The sequence below is a fragment of the Narcine bancroftii genome, chromosome 6, assembly GCF_036971445.1.
Source record: "Narcine bancroftii isolate sNarBan1 chromosome 6, sNarBan1.hap1, whole genome shotgun sequence".
Classification (NCBI taxonomy): Eukaryota; Metazoa; Chordata; class Chondrichthyes; order Torpediniformes; family Narcinidae; genus Narcine; species Narcine bancroftii.
The window spans coordinates 65813548-65829358 of record NC_091474.1 but is presented as its reverse complement, the minus strand read 5'-3'; the positions used below and the strand labels follow the sequence as shown (position 1 = coordinate 65829358).

At 47.9% G+C, this 15811-nt stretch overlaps 1 protein-coding gene across 5 annotated transcripts in view; it reads right to left on the bottom strand.

Moving 5' to 3' along the window:
- The window catches only part of arhgef10 (Rho guanine nucleotide exchange factor (GEF) 10), a 266890-nt gene that overhangs the window by 212429 nt on the left and 38650 nt on the right, over positions 1-15811 (bottom strand). For 4 of the 5 annotated variants that reach the window (XM_069885202.1, XM_069885207.1, XM_069885208.1 and 1 more), the window contains exon 2: positions 4019-4126. In XM_069885202.1, the coding sequence (XP_069741303.1) occupies positions 4019-4055 (37 nt within the window). In that variant the 5' untranslated portion in view covers positions 4056-4126. Of the gene's footprint in view, positions 1-4018; positions 4127-7522; positions 7648-15811 lie in introns of those variants that run through there. The other variant, XM_069885203.1, reaches the window with a different exon arrangement.

Below are 15811 nucleotides of genomic sequence, written 5' to 3'. Positions count from 1 at the left end.
GTCGACGTTCCAAATCAGAGCAGCCCCAAGCTCCAGATCCAAACCTCTGACATGATCAGCACCCTATTCGCACCATGGTTCCGATACCTGATGCCCCTTCGGCCAGTCTTGACCAGACTCCAGGAGTCCGCAGTCTGCCTGGGCTCCTCGCCTCATGTCACCAATCACCTGTGTGTTCTTCAGCCTCAGAGCCCCTTTCTGGTCTGCCGCCGTGGTTACTGCCCTGTGGGTTTTCCCTTCTGCTTCTCAAAGGGGAGGTGGCGGAGGGCGGGGGGGGGGGTGGTCTGATAATTTTCTGGTGCCCTGTGCCAGTCTTCTGCTTCCCTGGAGGTCTGCAACCCCTCAAGGCCGCAGCCGAGCATAGAAGCCACCATCATGGGCCCAGACCCTGTGGTCGCATGTTTTAAAAAACAAACCACTGCCGGCTCCTTTAATAGGCCACTGGAAGCCTGTTCGGAGCCAACGGCAGTCAGACGGGGTAGTTGGACCCAGCGGGGCAAACACTGCGTCTCCTCTCCCCACAAGTCTGCATCATTACAGCAGCTCTAGCAGTGCCCGCCATGTTAAAAAAAAAACATTTAAATTTAGACATGCAGCATGGTAACAGGCCATTTTGGCACATGAGCCTGTACCAACTAAATACACCCAATTAACCAACACTCCCTGGTGCGGATCAAACGGTGGGAGGAAACTAGGGATCGCGGGGAAAACCCACGCAGACACAGGGAGAACATACAAACTCCTTACAGACAGCACAGGATTTGAACCCCGGCCCCAATCACTGGCACTGTAAAGGCGTTGCGCTAACCGCCAATTGTACCTCAAGGTTGGCTAATCCTCTAATCCCAGACATTTTCCTCCTACTGTTCCTAATGCCAGTATTTACCCCGATACCCCGATATTCAACACAGCAATGTTAATGACGGGTATCATCTTAAAGTGGTCTCTTTGAAGTCTAATTAGATGCAATGGACTGGAACAAATGTTGATCATTTATTTGGCCACCTCCCAAACTTTTGAAGATAAATCTGGATGAAACTATTTTGTATAAGATTTCGTTATCACATGCAATATGTGCTCTGCACAGATACATCATAATCCTTGCTGCAACAACTCAGACACACAAGACAAATAGTTGCAAAATTAATATACCAAAATATCCATCTTTATAGAAATTTGGGAAATCATGATCCGACAATCCTTTCTATTAAAATAAACATGCCTATACTAGTATTCGTTGTTTGACTGGGCGAAGATAAATCAGCCATTGCATTTACGCCCCATGATTTATCAAGAATAGATTTTTTTTTAAAATTGTCCTTGCAGCTTGGGACGGGAAATGCTCTGCTCAAGGCCCCAAGAAACTGCGGAGAGTGTAGAACACAAATCCCCCCCTCCAACCTCCATCAACTTCGTCTGTACCTCCCGTTATCCTGGGAATGCTGCCAACATGTGAAAGGGCCCGTCCCACCCTGGTCACACTCTCTTCCCTCTCCCCCCCCACCTCCCCTTTCCCTTAAGCAGGACATACACGGTCTTGAAAGCGGGGACCTCCAGGTTCAAGGACAGCTGCTTTCCTGCTGTTGTCAGACTCCTGGAGGGTCCAGCCACCAACACAAGATGGTGCCCTGCTCTGTGTAACTGCACATTTTAACATGATGCCCTGTACTTTGTAGCAAGGCAAAACTAATTTTTTCCATCGCACCTGAGTACACGCAACAACGAACAATCCAACACAACTATTTGATTTCCCCTCCAGATGCTGCCTGGCTGAAATATTTCCATCTTCCAGCACCGACAGTGTTTAAACTCGAACTTCCAACCCAGCCTACACTGATCGATAAGCACACTCTTTCAAGAGATTCCACCACAGGGCAGAGCAAATTGTCAAGTCGCTTGGAATGAATTGGGGAACAAGCGTTTGGATGGATGTTCAAGCTCAAAGATGATCTGACAAAGCCAGTAATGTGATTGACCAAGGATGTGAAAGATTTGGAGAGGGAGCAGAGGGGATTTACAAGGGATGTTGCCTGAATCTGAGACCATGCGATATGAAGCAAGGTTTACAAAGCTCGGGAGTTTCTCTCTGGAGCGATGAAGGTGGAAGGATGACTACAATATTACGAGAAGCATAAAGAGGGTGGACATCTTGCACCTTTTTTCCCCCCAGGCGACAGTAGTAAATACCAGAGGTGAGGGGAGGAAAGTTTCGGGAAGGCGTTTTTTTTTTGAGTGCCTGGAATGCATTGCCCGGGGTGGAGGTGGAGGCTGGTACAATAGAGACATTTAAAAGGCACATGATGAAAGAAAAATAGAGGGTTATGGGCGTGAGAGAGGAAAGGTTTCGAAGCCCTCACTGTGCTGTAATGCTCTGTTCTATTAATCACACCCCTCTCCAGTGAATGCTGCCTGACCTGTTGAGTATTTTCAGCATTTCCTGCTTTTCTTTTTGAAGGAGCAACTTCGCAGCCGAAAAGAACTAACTTGGTACAGGTTGTACCTCTTTAATCCAGCAATATTGGGACTTGGCCAAAGACGGACCACAGAAAATGCCGGAAAACAGAAATTGACCCCTAAGGAAATGCCCAATGTAAACATATCAAAGGTAGAACAAAGCTTAAAGCAGGAAAAAATACTGTGGGGCAGCACAGTTGGTATAGTGGTTAACACAACGCCTTTACAGCGCCAGCAATCAGGACTGAGGTCCGAGTCCCGCGCTGTCTGTAAGGAATTTGTACTAATGACACGGCAGCAGATTCAACCTTTACATCTCCAGTGATTGGTACCAGGGTTCGAGTCCAATGCTACCTTTAGGAGTTTGTACCAACAACAGCAGATTTATCCTTTACAGCACAAACGATCACGACCGGGGTTCGGGTCCTGCGCTGTCTATTAGGAGTTTACATTAACGGCGGCAGATTCAACCTTTACAGTGCCAGCAATCGGGACTGGGGTCCGAGTCCCACGCTGTCTGTAAGGAGTTTGTACTAATGGCAGCAAATTCAAACAAGCTGGACCACGGGAGTCGCTAAACCACAGAGCACCGGATAAGAGAGGTACAACCTGCACAAGGTGGGATGCCATTGGTTAATGGGTCAAAAATTAGGAAACCAAAGCAAGCCTAACGGGTTACACCGCGCCATCACTTGCAGTAAAATTAAGCCAGAGAAAGCCCCACAAACCAAGGTAATCCGCGGGACAGTGCGCGGTGTACGGTGGAGCCACAGAGAAGCTGCGGGCTATTACCACTGACCACATACATCACAGAATCGGGACATCAAGAAAGGTGACCGGGTTGGAAATATTTTTGGATACTTTCAGCTTTTTTGTCTCGTTCATTGAAGTGCATTTGCTGAAGATGAACAAGGACCCACCCCCATCCTCACTACCATCAGGAAGGAGAAACAGGAGTCTGAAAATGAGCACAAGGACAGCTTCTTCCCCTCCGCCATCAGATTTCTGAGTGGACAATGAACCAAAGCCACTAACTCACTTTCTCCTATTTTTATTGCACATTTTTGATATGCAAATTAGAGCAACAATCGCACTGCGACCCTGCCTCAAAACAATAAATTTTGTAACCCTTTCACGACAATAAATTCTGATGTGTGTCGGAGGAAGCAATGACATTCAGTTTGAAATTCCAGTGTTCAGACAATTGCACTAAATAGCCAAATCAGGATCCCAGACCTCGAGAAATGTTAACAAAACAATCTTTCATTACTGCAATTTACATTTTACCAGATGGATAAACTCATTTATGCCTCCCACACAAGATCACCTTGTAATGAAGGCTTGAAAGAAACTTGATCAAAACATTGCAAAACAAATAAATAATGGGCCACGCTATTTAAAAAATGTAGAAAACACAAGGCTTGTACATTCCTGGAATAAATGAGCATTCACCCCCTCCATTTGGGCCAACTTCATTATCTATGACATAGCCACTCAACTGAGGGTGGAGAGCAACAACTTGCAAACTAGTTGTCATTTGGTATGAAGAATTGGAACGCCTTACCTTCAGGAGGTGGGGGTGGGAACTCATCCTGATCCATGCTGTTTGGATCTCAGCCCACTCAGGTTCACATTTGAGTGTGCAGAGCTGGTCCTGAAAGCATTCATTCCCCTGCAAAGAGAACCGCAAGTTATTACAGAATTCAATCATCCTGGCTCAAAATCTCAGTTTAGCGCCTCTGCAGAACAGGTCAACCTCACCGTCCTCTGAAGATGCAATCCATCAAACACTGCATCACAGAAACAAGCCCCTTTGGCCCATCTATGTCGTGCCAAGCTACTATTTCGCTGAGTTCCCTTGACCTGCACCCCGACCATACCCATCCCATCCAAATTTCTCTGAAATGTCAAAAATCGAGCCCGCTGCCACCTCATTCCACACTCACCACCATCTGCATGGAGAAGTTCCCTTTAAACATCTCATCTTTCACTTTTAACCAATCTCAGTGGGAAAAGCCGGCTTGCATTTAGTCTATCTACACCCTTCATAGTTTCATATATCTCTCTCAAACCTTCAAATGTGCAAGGAATAATGTGTTAACCTGTTTAACCTTTCCCTGTAACTCAGTTCTTCAAGACCTGGCAACATCCGTGTAAATCTTCTCTGGACACTCTCTATCTTATTGATATCCTTCCTGAAGTTAGGTGGACAAAGCATCTTCAGTTGCAAATCAATGGCCCACCTGGAGAAAGACACCTTATACACCAGGCTGCTGTTTGCTGACTTCAGCTCGGCATTTGATAGGATCATCCCTTGGAGGCTGTTGGAGAAGCTGTCCTCACCGGGACTCAACAACCCTTCTCTGTAATTAGATATCCTGGGCTTCCTAACAGAAAGACCAAAGTCTGCCTAGGTCACTTAGCAGATCATCAAGCACTGTCACGCTGAGCACTGGAGCAACCCAGGGCTGTGTGCTCAGCCTGCTCCTGTTCAGGCCACTGACCCATGACTGCATTGTCAGATCCAGCTCCAACAGAATCATCAGGTTGCCAGATGGCACAACAGTTGGCGGGCTCATCAGCAATAATGATGAGTCGCACTACAGAGAAGAGGTGGAAAATCTTGAGAAATGGTGCGAGAGGAACAACCCGGGTCTCAACAAAGACAGATGAAGGAGATGATTATGGACTTCAGGAGGACCAAGAACAACCATCTCCACTACACATCAATAACTCTGTAGTAGAGAGAATGGAGAGCACCAAGTTCCTTGGAGTTCACTTAACTAGTGACCTTTCATGGACACTCAACATCTCCTCACTTATCACGATGGTGCCACAGCGACTGAAGTTCCTGAGAAAATTGAAGTGGGCAAGGCTACCGGCCACCATTATATCAATCTTCTGGAGGAGTTCTATCAAGAGTGTCCTGGCCGGCTGCATCACAGTGTGGTACAGCTGCTGCCGAGAAATGGATCGGAGGTCAATCCACAGGTCCACCCATAAGAGTGGTAGAGAGGATCACTGGAGTTTCCCTCCCCCCAGTTGACGTGATCTACCAGGATAGTTGTCTGAAGCAGGCGCGCAAAATCATTGAGGAGCCCTTCCACCCTGCACACAGCATCTTTCATCTGCTCCTATCAGGGAAGAGATACAGGAGGATCAGAGCCAGCACCACCAGGCTGAGGAACAGCTTCTTCCCATGGGCAGTGAGGATGCTGAACGACCAAAAGAACTGCTCACACTGACCATGCAAGTCTCATTTAAACAAAACAATATTAATTCATTTATTTATCAATAAAATACTTGTCCTGCATGTGTATTATTTGTCTGTATGTGTGTTACATCTAGTTGTGTGTCTACATATTTTGCACTGAGGAACGGAGAACGCTGTTTCATCGAGTTGTACTTGTACAATCAGATGACAATAAACTTGACAATTCACAAAAAGAATCACATTAAGAGAGATTAGGTTGATATTCTGTGAGGTTTTGAAAAATGAATGGTGATCTCATTGAGACATAAGGGCCCAAGAAGGCACGACATGGCACCTATGGGGTTGCTTTCACCACTGGAGGCATCTTGAATAAGGAACATAGTCCTATTGTGCAGAAGATATAGAGAGCCTGCAGGAAGATTTCAATAGGTCAAGTAAGTGGGTAAGGATCTGGCAAATGGAGTACCATGCTGGTAAATGTGAGGTCTTCTACTTTGGAAGGAGAATCAGATCATATTACGATATATATGGTGAATGATTGCAGCATGCTGTTGTTCAGAGGGACTAGAGAGTGTTTGTGCATGAAGACAAAAAGTTGGTTTGCAGGTGCAACAGGCTGTCAAGAAGGATGTTGGCCTTCATTACTAGAGGGATAGAATTTAGGAGCGGGGGAATTTATACTGCAACTGTACACGGTACTGGTGGGGGCCACATCTGGAGTACTACGTGCAGTTCTGGTCTCCTCACTTAAAGGATGTACTGGCTGTGCAGGCGGTGCAGAGGAGGTTCACCAGGTTGACTCCAGACAAGGGCCTGCACCTGTGATGAGAGATCGAGTGGTCTGGGGCTGTCGTCACTGGAATTCAGAAGAACAAGAGAGGATAATTTAGAAAATGATAAAAATTCTGAAAGATAGAGAAAGGAAAGCTGTTTTCGCTAGTTGGTGAGATTGGACTGAGGAGTCACAGACTCAAGATTCAGGGAAGCCATCTAAAATTCCAGCAAATAATCTGTATTTTCATCTCCCAGCACTGGTTACTCCAGTTGTTTTCACATCTGTTTATGTAACTTCTTGGGGATGAGGGGTGGGTCATCGTTACCCCACACAGACAAGAATGACCCAAATTACTTCCATCTACGCGATACACCTTTGGTGACTGACTCAGTACCTGTGGGAAAGAGTGGAAACAGATGGATGCAATTGAAAGCACCAGCACTCGGGTATCCAAAGGGTGAAACACACACCAGTTGCCTGGTTTAAGGATTTGATAACCCAGGAATACAGAAGGTTTAATCAGGCCCATCACAGGCTCCGATCTCCTATCCATTGGAGGCATCTATGTGGGGCGGTGCATCAAGAAGGCAGCCAACATCCATCATCCTGCCTTCGGGCAGAAGCCTGAACACCAGCACCTCCAGCTTCTTTCCAGCAGCCATCAGGCTCTTGAACCTCCCCTTGTTGCACTAATCAGGGTCTGGTCCAACACCAGGCCTTGGGCCTGTCCTGTATTTAGATCAAATAGCCAAAATTGACCGGGCAATTAGACTTTGCATGAGCTCGCATCACACAAATTGGCTACCATTTCTCAGTGTTCCATCAGAAATCACAATTTAAAATTATTCCATTGGTAGCAAGAGAAATGGGGCCTGCAGTAATAACAAAATGTACAGTTCCTCTCTCCCTGGGCCTACCACTCTCCGGCAACAATAAATCCCAATTGGAGACTGTCACACCAGAGGTTTCTCAGGCACATCTGTGGAAGCTCGTTCCACAAAATCCGGATTGAATTGCAACACTAGGAGAGTGCATTTGCCAGTGCACAAAATATTAAATTTAAAATAGAGACTCAGGACCTTCCCAAATCAGCCAATGGACTACATTCAACAAGGAGCTCCAGTTAATGAAGGGAGTGTGGCAGCACTCATCCTCATGGCGAACTGGTCGCGCTTGTATCGCCGCGTGGTGGAGCAGCCATGGGGAAATGGCATCGTCAGAGGTTTCTCTCTGACTCCAGTGGGCAGCGATTATGATGTCACAATGCACCAGGTGACTGAGCTCCTGCTGCCCTTATAGGGACGTGCTGAATTTGAATAAAAACAGTCGTTAACGACCCTCAACGTGGTGGCTGTGTCTCTCTCACTGCTCACACCACCACAGTGGAGACCCCAACGAGCCCAGACGTTTTTCTGGACTCAAACACCATGGATTCAGCAGAGGTTAACACTGTCTCCATCAAGCTTCCCCCCTTTTGGACCCACCGACTGAGAACATGGTTCGGGCAGGCGGAAGCACAATTTCAACACTGCAACATCTCCTCAGATGGCACAATGTTCTATCATGTCGTGAGTGCTCTGGACCAAGATACAGCAGCGAGGGTGGATGACATCATCCACCAACCCCCCGGCTAAAAGCAAGTACACTGCACTCAAAGACCTGCTGCTTGGAACTTTCCGGATAACTCCCCAGCAACGGGTTTTCAGGCTCCTTCACCTAGATGGGCTTGGGGACCGTAGTCCGTCAGCGCTGATGGATGAAATGCTGGCTTGGCGGAAGACCACAAGCCTTGTTTTCTCTTCCGCCATATATTCCTGGAACAGATGCCGGAGGACATCCAGTTGCTCTTCACAGATGAAGACTTCTCAAACCCAAGGAGAGCAGCAGCCCATGCAGATGCCCTCTAGTGCACAAAGAGGAAGAAAGAGGCAGCCCTCAATCAGGTGGCACGACTAGGAGCCAGCCGACTGTAAGCCGCCCCCAAGACCAAGCCAGAGGATGCCCAGTCGACCTGGAGTTTCTACCACCAGCACTGGAGAGCGCAAGCTCGTAAGTGCCGCCAGCCCTGCGGGTTTCAGGGAAAAGACCAGGCCAGCCGACATTGATGGCTGCAACGGCTGGCCACACAATCAGCCTCCTTCATGTGATGGACAGATCCACCAGCCGCCAATTCCTGGTGGACACAGGGGCTGAGCTCAGCATCTCCCCCCCCCCCCCCCCCCCCACTGCATTAGAGATTCACACCTGATCTCGAGGTCCAACCCTGCAGGCAGCCAACGGCTCCACCGTCAGGACCTATGGCACCCGCAGGGCACAGATCCAGATCAGGAAGGAGAAGTTCCACTGTAGGTTCGTCCTAACCTCCGTGGGCACTGTGCTGTTAGGCGACGACTTCCTCACAGCTCATGGCCAACTGGCTAACATGAAGGGCAAAAGGCTGGTCAACGCCCGAACGTTCCACTCCACCCGACTGGACACAGCAGACGCCCACAGGCCCAAAATTGCCGCCGTAACCACCGCCAGGGATGAGTTCAACGAGATCCTCCACGAATTCCCCGCCATCTTAGATCCACAGTTCAATGCCGCCCTGCCCCAGCATGGGGTCTTTCACCACAACACCACACAGGACCCCCCGCTGCATGCTAGACCCAGATGGCTGCTGCCTGAGAAGCTCCAGCAGGGAAAGGAGCAGCTCTCCAGGCTCTAGGAACTGGAAATCGTCCAGCGCTCGGACAGCGTCTGGGCATCGCCACTCCATATGGTCCCAAAATTGTATGGGGGCTGAAGACCATGCGGGAACTACCGTCAGTTGAATGACACAACCACCCCCGACAGGTACCAGCTGCCCCACATACAGGACTTCTCCGCCAACCTCCATGACGCACAGATCTTCTCCAAAGTGGAACGTATGGAGATACCATCAAATACCAGTGCATCCAGGCAACATGGGTAAGATGACCATTATTATCCCCTTCGGCCTCTTCGAGTTCCTACATATGCCCTTCGGTCTAAAGAACGCGGCCCAAACGTTCCAGCGCCTCATGGATGCGGTTGGAAAAGACCTGGACTTTGTGTTCATTTGCCTGGACGATATTCTCATTGCCAGTCACAACCGCGATGAACACAAAGCCCACCTCTTCACACTCTTTGCCCGGCTGGTGGACTTCGGCCTCACGGTCAACATGGCCAAATGCCAGTTCGGCAAGGAGTCGCTCCAGTTCCTGGGACACACCATTTTGGTGGCTGGGGCCGCACCGGCACCAGAGAAGGTAGTGGCTGTTCAACGATTCCCCAAACCCTCCACCACGAAAGGCCTCCAAGAGTTCGCGGGGATGGTGATCTTTTACCATAATTTCATCCCTGGAGCCGCGTGCACCATGCACCCATTGTTCGCACTCATGGCCACCAAAGAAAAGACTTCATCGTGGTCAGAGGAGGCGGACGGGGCTTTCATCACGGCAAAGGAGATTCTAGCCAGTGCCACGCTGCTAGTGCATCCGCAGCCAGAGGCCACATGGACGCCTCAGCTACAGCAATGGGAGGGGTTCTGGAACAGTGGCTCGATGGACCATGGCACCCGCTGGCCTTTTTCAGCAAGCAGCTGCGTCCACTGGAGCTCAAAAACAGCGTCTTCGACCAGGAGCTCCTGGTGCTGTATTTAGCCATCTGCCATTTCAGCTACTTCCTCGAGGGCAGGCCATTCACAGCCTTCACAGATCACAAGTCCCTCACTCAAGCACTGGCAATGGCCAAGGATCTGTGGTCCAGTTGACAGCAGCACCACCTCTCGTACATGTCTGAGTTCACGACCGACATCCGACACAGGGGCGGCAAAGACAATGTAGTGGCGGATGCGCTCTCCCTTCCAGCCATCAACACTCTCACGCCCAACCTGGATTAAGAGCAACTGGCTCAGGCACAGAGGAACAATGCGGAGATGCAGGCCTTGCAGACTGCCATCTCGGGCCTCAAACTCAAGGATGTCTGGGTGCCCAGCAGCCTGGACACATTGCTCTGCGACGTCTCAACAGGCACGCCACGCTCGGTGGTCCCACCGCACTGGAGGACGAAGGTCTTCAGTCTGATCCACGACCTCGCTCACCCAGCAGTGAAGACAACTGTACAGATAGTCATGGAGCAGTTTGTGTGGCACGGGCTGAAGAAGGTGGCGGAACCGTACCAGGTGCCAGACCTCCAAAGTCCAGCGACACACACGAGCCCCCATCCAGAACTTCGACCTGGCGGTTCGCAGATTCCAACACCTCCACATTGATGTCGTCAGGCCCCTGCCGGTGTTCAAGGAGGCTCGTTATCTCCTCATGGTGATGGATCAGGCCACAAGGTGGCTGGAGGCTGTCCCGATTAAGGAGGCCTCCGCGGAGACGTGCGCCAGGACTCTGATCAGCCAATGGATTGCCCATTTCGGAGTCCCGGCGCACATCACTAGCGACAGAGGGGCGCAGTTCACGTCTGCCCTGTGGACTCAGATGGTGAAGCTCCTGGGTGTCAAGCTCCACCACACCACAGCATACCACCTGCAGTCCAACAGGTTGGTGGAGAGGTTCCACAGGCACCTGAAGGCATCACTTGTATCGCCACGTGGTGGGGCAGCCATGGGGATATGGCATTGTCGGAGGTTTCTCTCCGACTCCAGCGTCCCTTCCAGCGCCCACCCTGGGCAGCGATTATGATGTCACAATGTACCAGGTGACTGAGCTCCTGCTGCCCTTATAGGGACGTGCTGAATTTGAATAAAAACAGTCGTTAATGACCCTCAACATGGTGGCTGTGTCTCTCTCACTGCTCACACTGCCACAGGAGCATCATTCTTCTTCGTCCCAATACAATTCATACATTTTAAAGGAATAACATCCAAGTGCCCTGGTCCGCACTCAAGTCGAACGCAGAAACCGTCTGAGCAGCTCGACGGTTGACAAGCCATCTTTGTGCAGCATTATAATCAGTCAGAATGACATGCAGACCAATCATTCAACAATTAACTCAGGCAGTGGGTTCCACTCTACCAGGGCTCCTTGGGTGCTGCCTCAGGTCAGACACACTAGGCTGAGCTTGAGTGAGCGGTGGAACCTTGGGGTGGTTGATGAGAAAGGGGGGAGAACAGGAAATGAAATTAAGGAAGGACGAATGTGTGGGTTGAGAGCAGTCACCGCAGAATTGTAATGGTGGATCATCAGTTTTTGGTTCTTTACCCAAATTTGTTGTCTAACCAGCTGAATGTTCCAACCTTCTTGCATTTAATTGAATAGGTCACCTATCACACAGAACTCTGCTTTTGTACAGAAGCGTAGAGCAGCTTCACCGCAAATTTCAAAGATGTACATAGCCCCGAAGATAAGGAGCACATTGCTGGTTTTACTGCAGTGAACAGCCAAGGTTATTTCAAATTAAAAATTAGTTCCCACAGGCGTCAACAGGTGACAGGACACAAATGTGCTGGAGAAACTTGAGTCACGCAGGAAGTGAACAACATTTTGGGCTTGAGCCCTTCGTTAGGAGTGTCAAAAATCAAGAAAACAGATGAGGGTGAAGGAGAGGAGAGAGAAAGGGGGAGGAGCAAGGGCTAACAGGTAAGGTGAATACAGGTGGGAGGGGAAAGATAAAAAAGTTGAGAGGTGATGGTGGAGAAGGTCCAGGGTAGCTCTCTGATAGGAGAGGGAAGGGAGACAGAGGAATAGGGAGAGAGAGAGGCTGGGGGGGGAGGGGGGGAAATGTGGTTCACAGGAATTGGAGAAGTCCACATTAATGACGTCGGGTTGGAGACTGCCGAGGTGGACTTTAAAGTGCTGTTCCCCGAAGTGGCCTCGGTTTGGCACTCCTCAAGGCCATGGACAGACCAGTTGGTGTGGCTGATATTGTGTGGAACTGAAGCGGTTGGGTGCTTTGAGGTCCTTGCTGTGGCGTCAGGCAGAGGTTTTATTCACAGTGGTTAGCCGTTTCGATTCCACACGCTATTGCTAAACACTTGCGGACTATTTGGATAAAGGGAATTAAATGAGGTGCAACAGCCAAGGAGTCCACAGCAAACATTGATGGAACAGGAGAAGCAAAATAAATGCGACCCCCGCTATGTTCACAACTGATAATTAATGCCTTTATCATTATGAGCACTAGTTAGGACTTTGCTGGTATTTTCTGCATTCATTTCCCCAAACTGCATCATAAATTTCAAACTATCCCTCAGGTCCTCCATCCAGCAAAAGACATTTTCTCAGTTCTGCTGCTGATCCAGTTATTTTATATAAAGCAATGTTTGGGACAGAGAGACTTTTCTTCCTTTATTTGCCCGTACTCCAGAGTTTTACATTCTTAAAATCAAACAATTCACATTTAATTAAAATGCACATTCCAGATTCTACTCAAGGATGTTTGTATGCATTTTGGTTTGACCATGTACAAATTACAGCACTTCTTATCCATAGCCCCTTCATTTAAAGGCCAACTTTGAGCCGATCGGACCAACTGCTCCCAATTGAGCCCCGTGCCAGGGTAATATCTTCTCTAGCCTTACACACACAGCACATTGCAACATACACCTAACACCACATTGCAGGCTTTATAGAGAACAGTAATGATTTTAATTTTCTTCTGCATTCTGAAAAGCTCAGTAGTTTGTTTATACTGGTTATATTTTGAATTTTGTTTTACCGTACAATAGAAGTCCAAAATACCAGATTACCCTAGGTAATGAACTCTTTAAAAATTCTGTTGAAATTGTTTGTTTACATGAAGGCAATTTTATATTAAAATGCGCTTAGATCTATTTGGTTCATTAACCCACATGCACTTTTTAAAGCACACATTTTGATTAACATAGAAACATAGAAAAATAGGTACAGGAGAAGGCCATTTGGCCCTTCAAGGCTACATCACCATTCAATATGTATGATCATGGCTGATCAGTACCCAGTTCCTGCCTTCTACCCATACCCCATGAAGCCCATAGCCACAAAGGCCAAATCTAACCTACTCTTAAATATTGAGAAGGAGCCAGCCTCAACTACTTCCTGTGGCAAAGAATTCCACAGATTCACCACTCTCTGAGAGAAAAAACTTTTCCACATCTCAGTCCTAAAAAAAAACTTCCCCCTTATCCTTAAGCTGTGATCCCTGGTTCTGGTTTTTCCCAGCATTGGAAACAACCTACCTGCATCTAATCTGTCTAAACCCTTAAGAATTTTATATGTTTCTATAAGATCCTCCCTCAATCTTCTAAATTCCAAAGGATACAAGCCTAGTCTATCCAAACTTTCTTCATATGCAAGTCCTTCCATCCCTGGTATCAGTCTAGTGAACTTTTCCAATCTACTATAGAGATATAATAAGCTTTATTTATATCTCGAAGATTCTACAGAACTTGGCTGTGAACTTGGGGCCCTGCAAAAAAAATGTTTGCAATTGGAGCTCCTGAGGCCAGCTCTGATTTCAGGGCACCATAACATTTGGGACATTTGGCTTTGCAGCTGTTTGTGTGTGCTCAGGTGTTTAATTGCTTCATTGGTGCAGGTACAAGAGAGCTGGGCTTGCTTCTCAGCTTTTTGATCACCTTTAGAGTCTTCAACTGCCATTTTTCAACATGAGGACTAGAGTTATGCCAATGAAGCCATTATGAGGTTGAAAAACAAGAATAAAACAGTAAGAGACATCGCCCAAACCTTGTGATTACCAAAATCAACCATTTGGAACCTCATTAAGAAGAAAGAGTACTGGTGAGCTGGGGGGGTGGGGGGGGGGGGGTGTAAAACACTGGATCCTGTTGCCACCGTGGTTAAGTGAAAAAACACATAAATGCTGGAGAAACTCAGCTGGTCAAACAGTGCCTTTATGTAGCAAAGGTGAAGATACATCACCAACATTTCCGGCTTGAGCACAGTAATCGCAAAGGGACTGGTATTCCAAGGAGGACTTCTACTACAAACCATGGGAAAGGTAGTACGCTTTGAATCTTGTACAGTTCCTTTATGTCTCCACACTTTGCTCTTGCCATCACTCAGACAAAAGTTAATCTTGGTCTTATCTGTCCGCATTACTATTTTTAGAATTCTGCAGGGTCTTTTCAATACTTTTTGGCAAACTGCAATCTGGTCATCCTGTTTCTGTGGCTAACACGTGGCTTGCATCTTGCAGTGTAGACTCTGTATTTCTGTTCTTGAAGTCTTCTGCGGACAGTCATCATTAACACATCCACATCTACCTGCTGAAGCGTGTTTCTGATCTGTCAGACAGGTGTCTGGGGATTTGTCTTTATTATGATGAGAATTCTTCTGTCATCAGCAGTGGGGGGTCTTCCTTGGCCTAACAGTCCCCTTGCAATGACTGAGTTCACCAGTACGCTCTCTTCTAAACGATGATCCAAACAGTTGATTTTGGTAATCCTAAGATTTTGGGTGATGTCTGTGACAGATTATGTTGTGTTTGTATTGCATATAGGTATGTTTTTGGGAGATAAATTGGGGCATGTTTTTTTTAAGTGTTGGTCACATAAAACACTTCAAAACAGATCTCATTTAAAATACTGGAGCTCTGCTCAAGCCAGACAGGGTGAGGCCTGGGGGCCTTTGCAAAGACTTTGGGGAATGCCCAAGAGACTTCACTAATGGATTGTTGTTTTGAAAAGCAACAAATGAAAGAGATTGGAGTAGTAGTTCAAAGCTGCAGGCTGTCTGGGAGTGCAGCTTGCTGTTCTAAGAGGGTCGTGGTTTTTGCAACAGAGAGAGTCAAACAGGCTTTTTCTCAGAGAGAGAGAGGGAATTCAGTTCTACAATTTTACAGTCAGCAGCAGCAGCTGGGACTGGAACAGGACAAGCTGGAAAGCTTCTGGAAAAACCCTATTTTGAAGACGGGTTGTGAGTGCTTAGTTCAGCCTGGTCAAAGTCCTTGTGGTTCATACAAGAGGAGAGGACTGGCTATCTAATGTTTCACTTGAAATAAGAGAAACAAAAAAGGAATGAAAGAGGTTATCATTTGGAGAACCCTGAGGGGGCAAGTTTCTTTGGCAAGACACTGACATGGCTGATTAAAAGGAATCAGTTTGTGTCCAAGAACAACAAATCTCTCTTTAAAAACCAACTGATGTCCTTCTGGGAAGGAAATCTGACATACTGATTTAGCCTGCCCCTGTGTGACTCTAGAATCAACGTGAACAGTTGCGGGCTGAGTGCGCCTGTGCTCTTCTGCTTCCTCAGAGCCCACACCTTTTGTTGTTTGAGCTGCCAACCACCTTAGCACGGACAAACCACCCCTCTACAGCCCCTCTGCTCGAGGCTGTCAGATAGGACAGGTTGAACTCTGCAGAGAGGCCATTGGAAAGTGCTCCCTACTCACCTGGGTTCAGACCAATGACAGCTCTG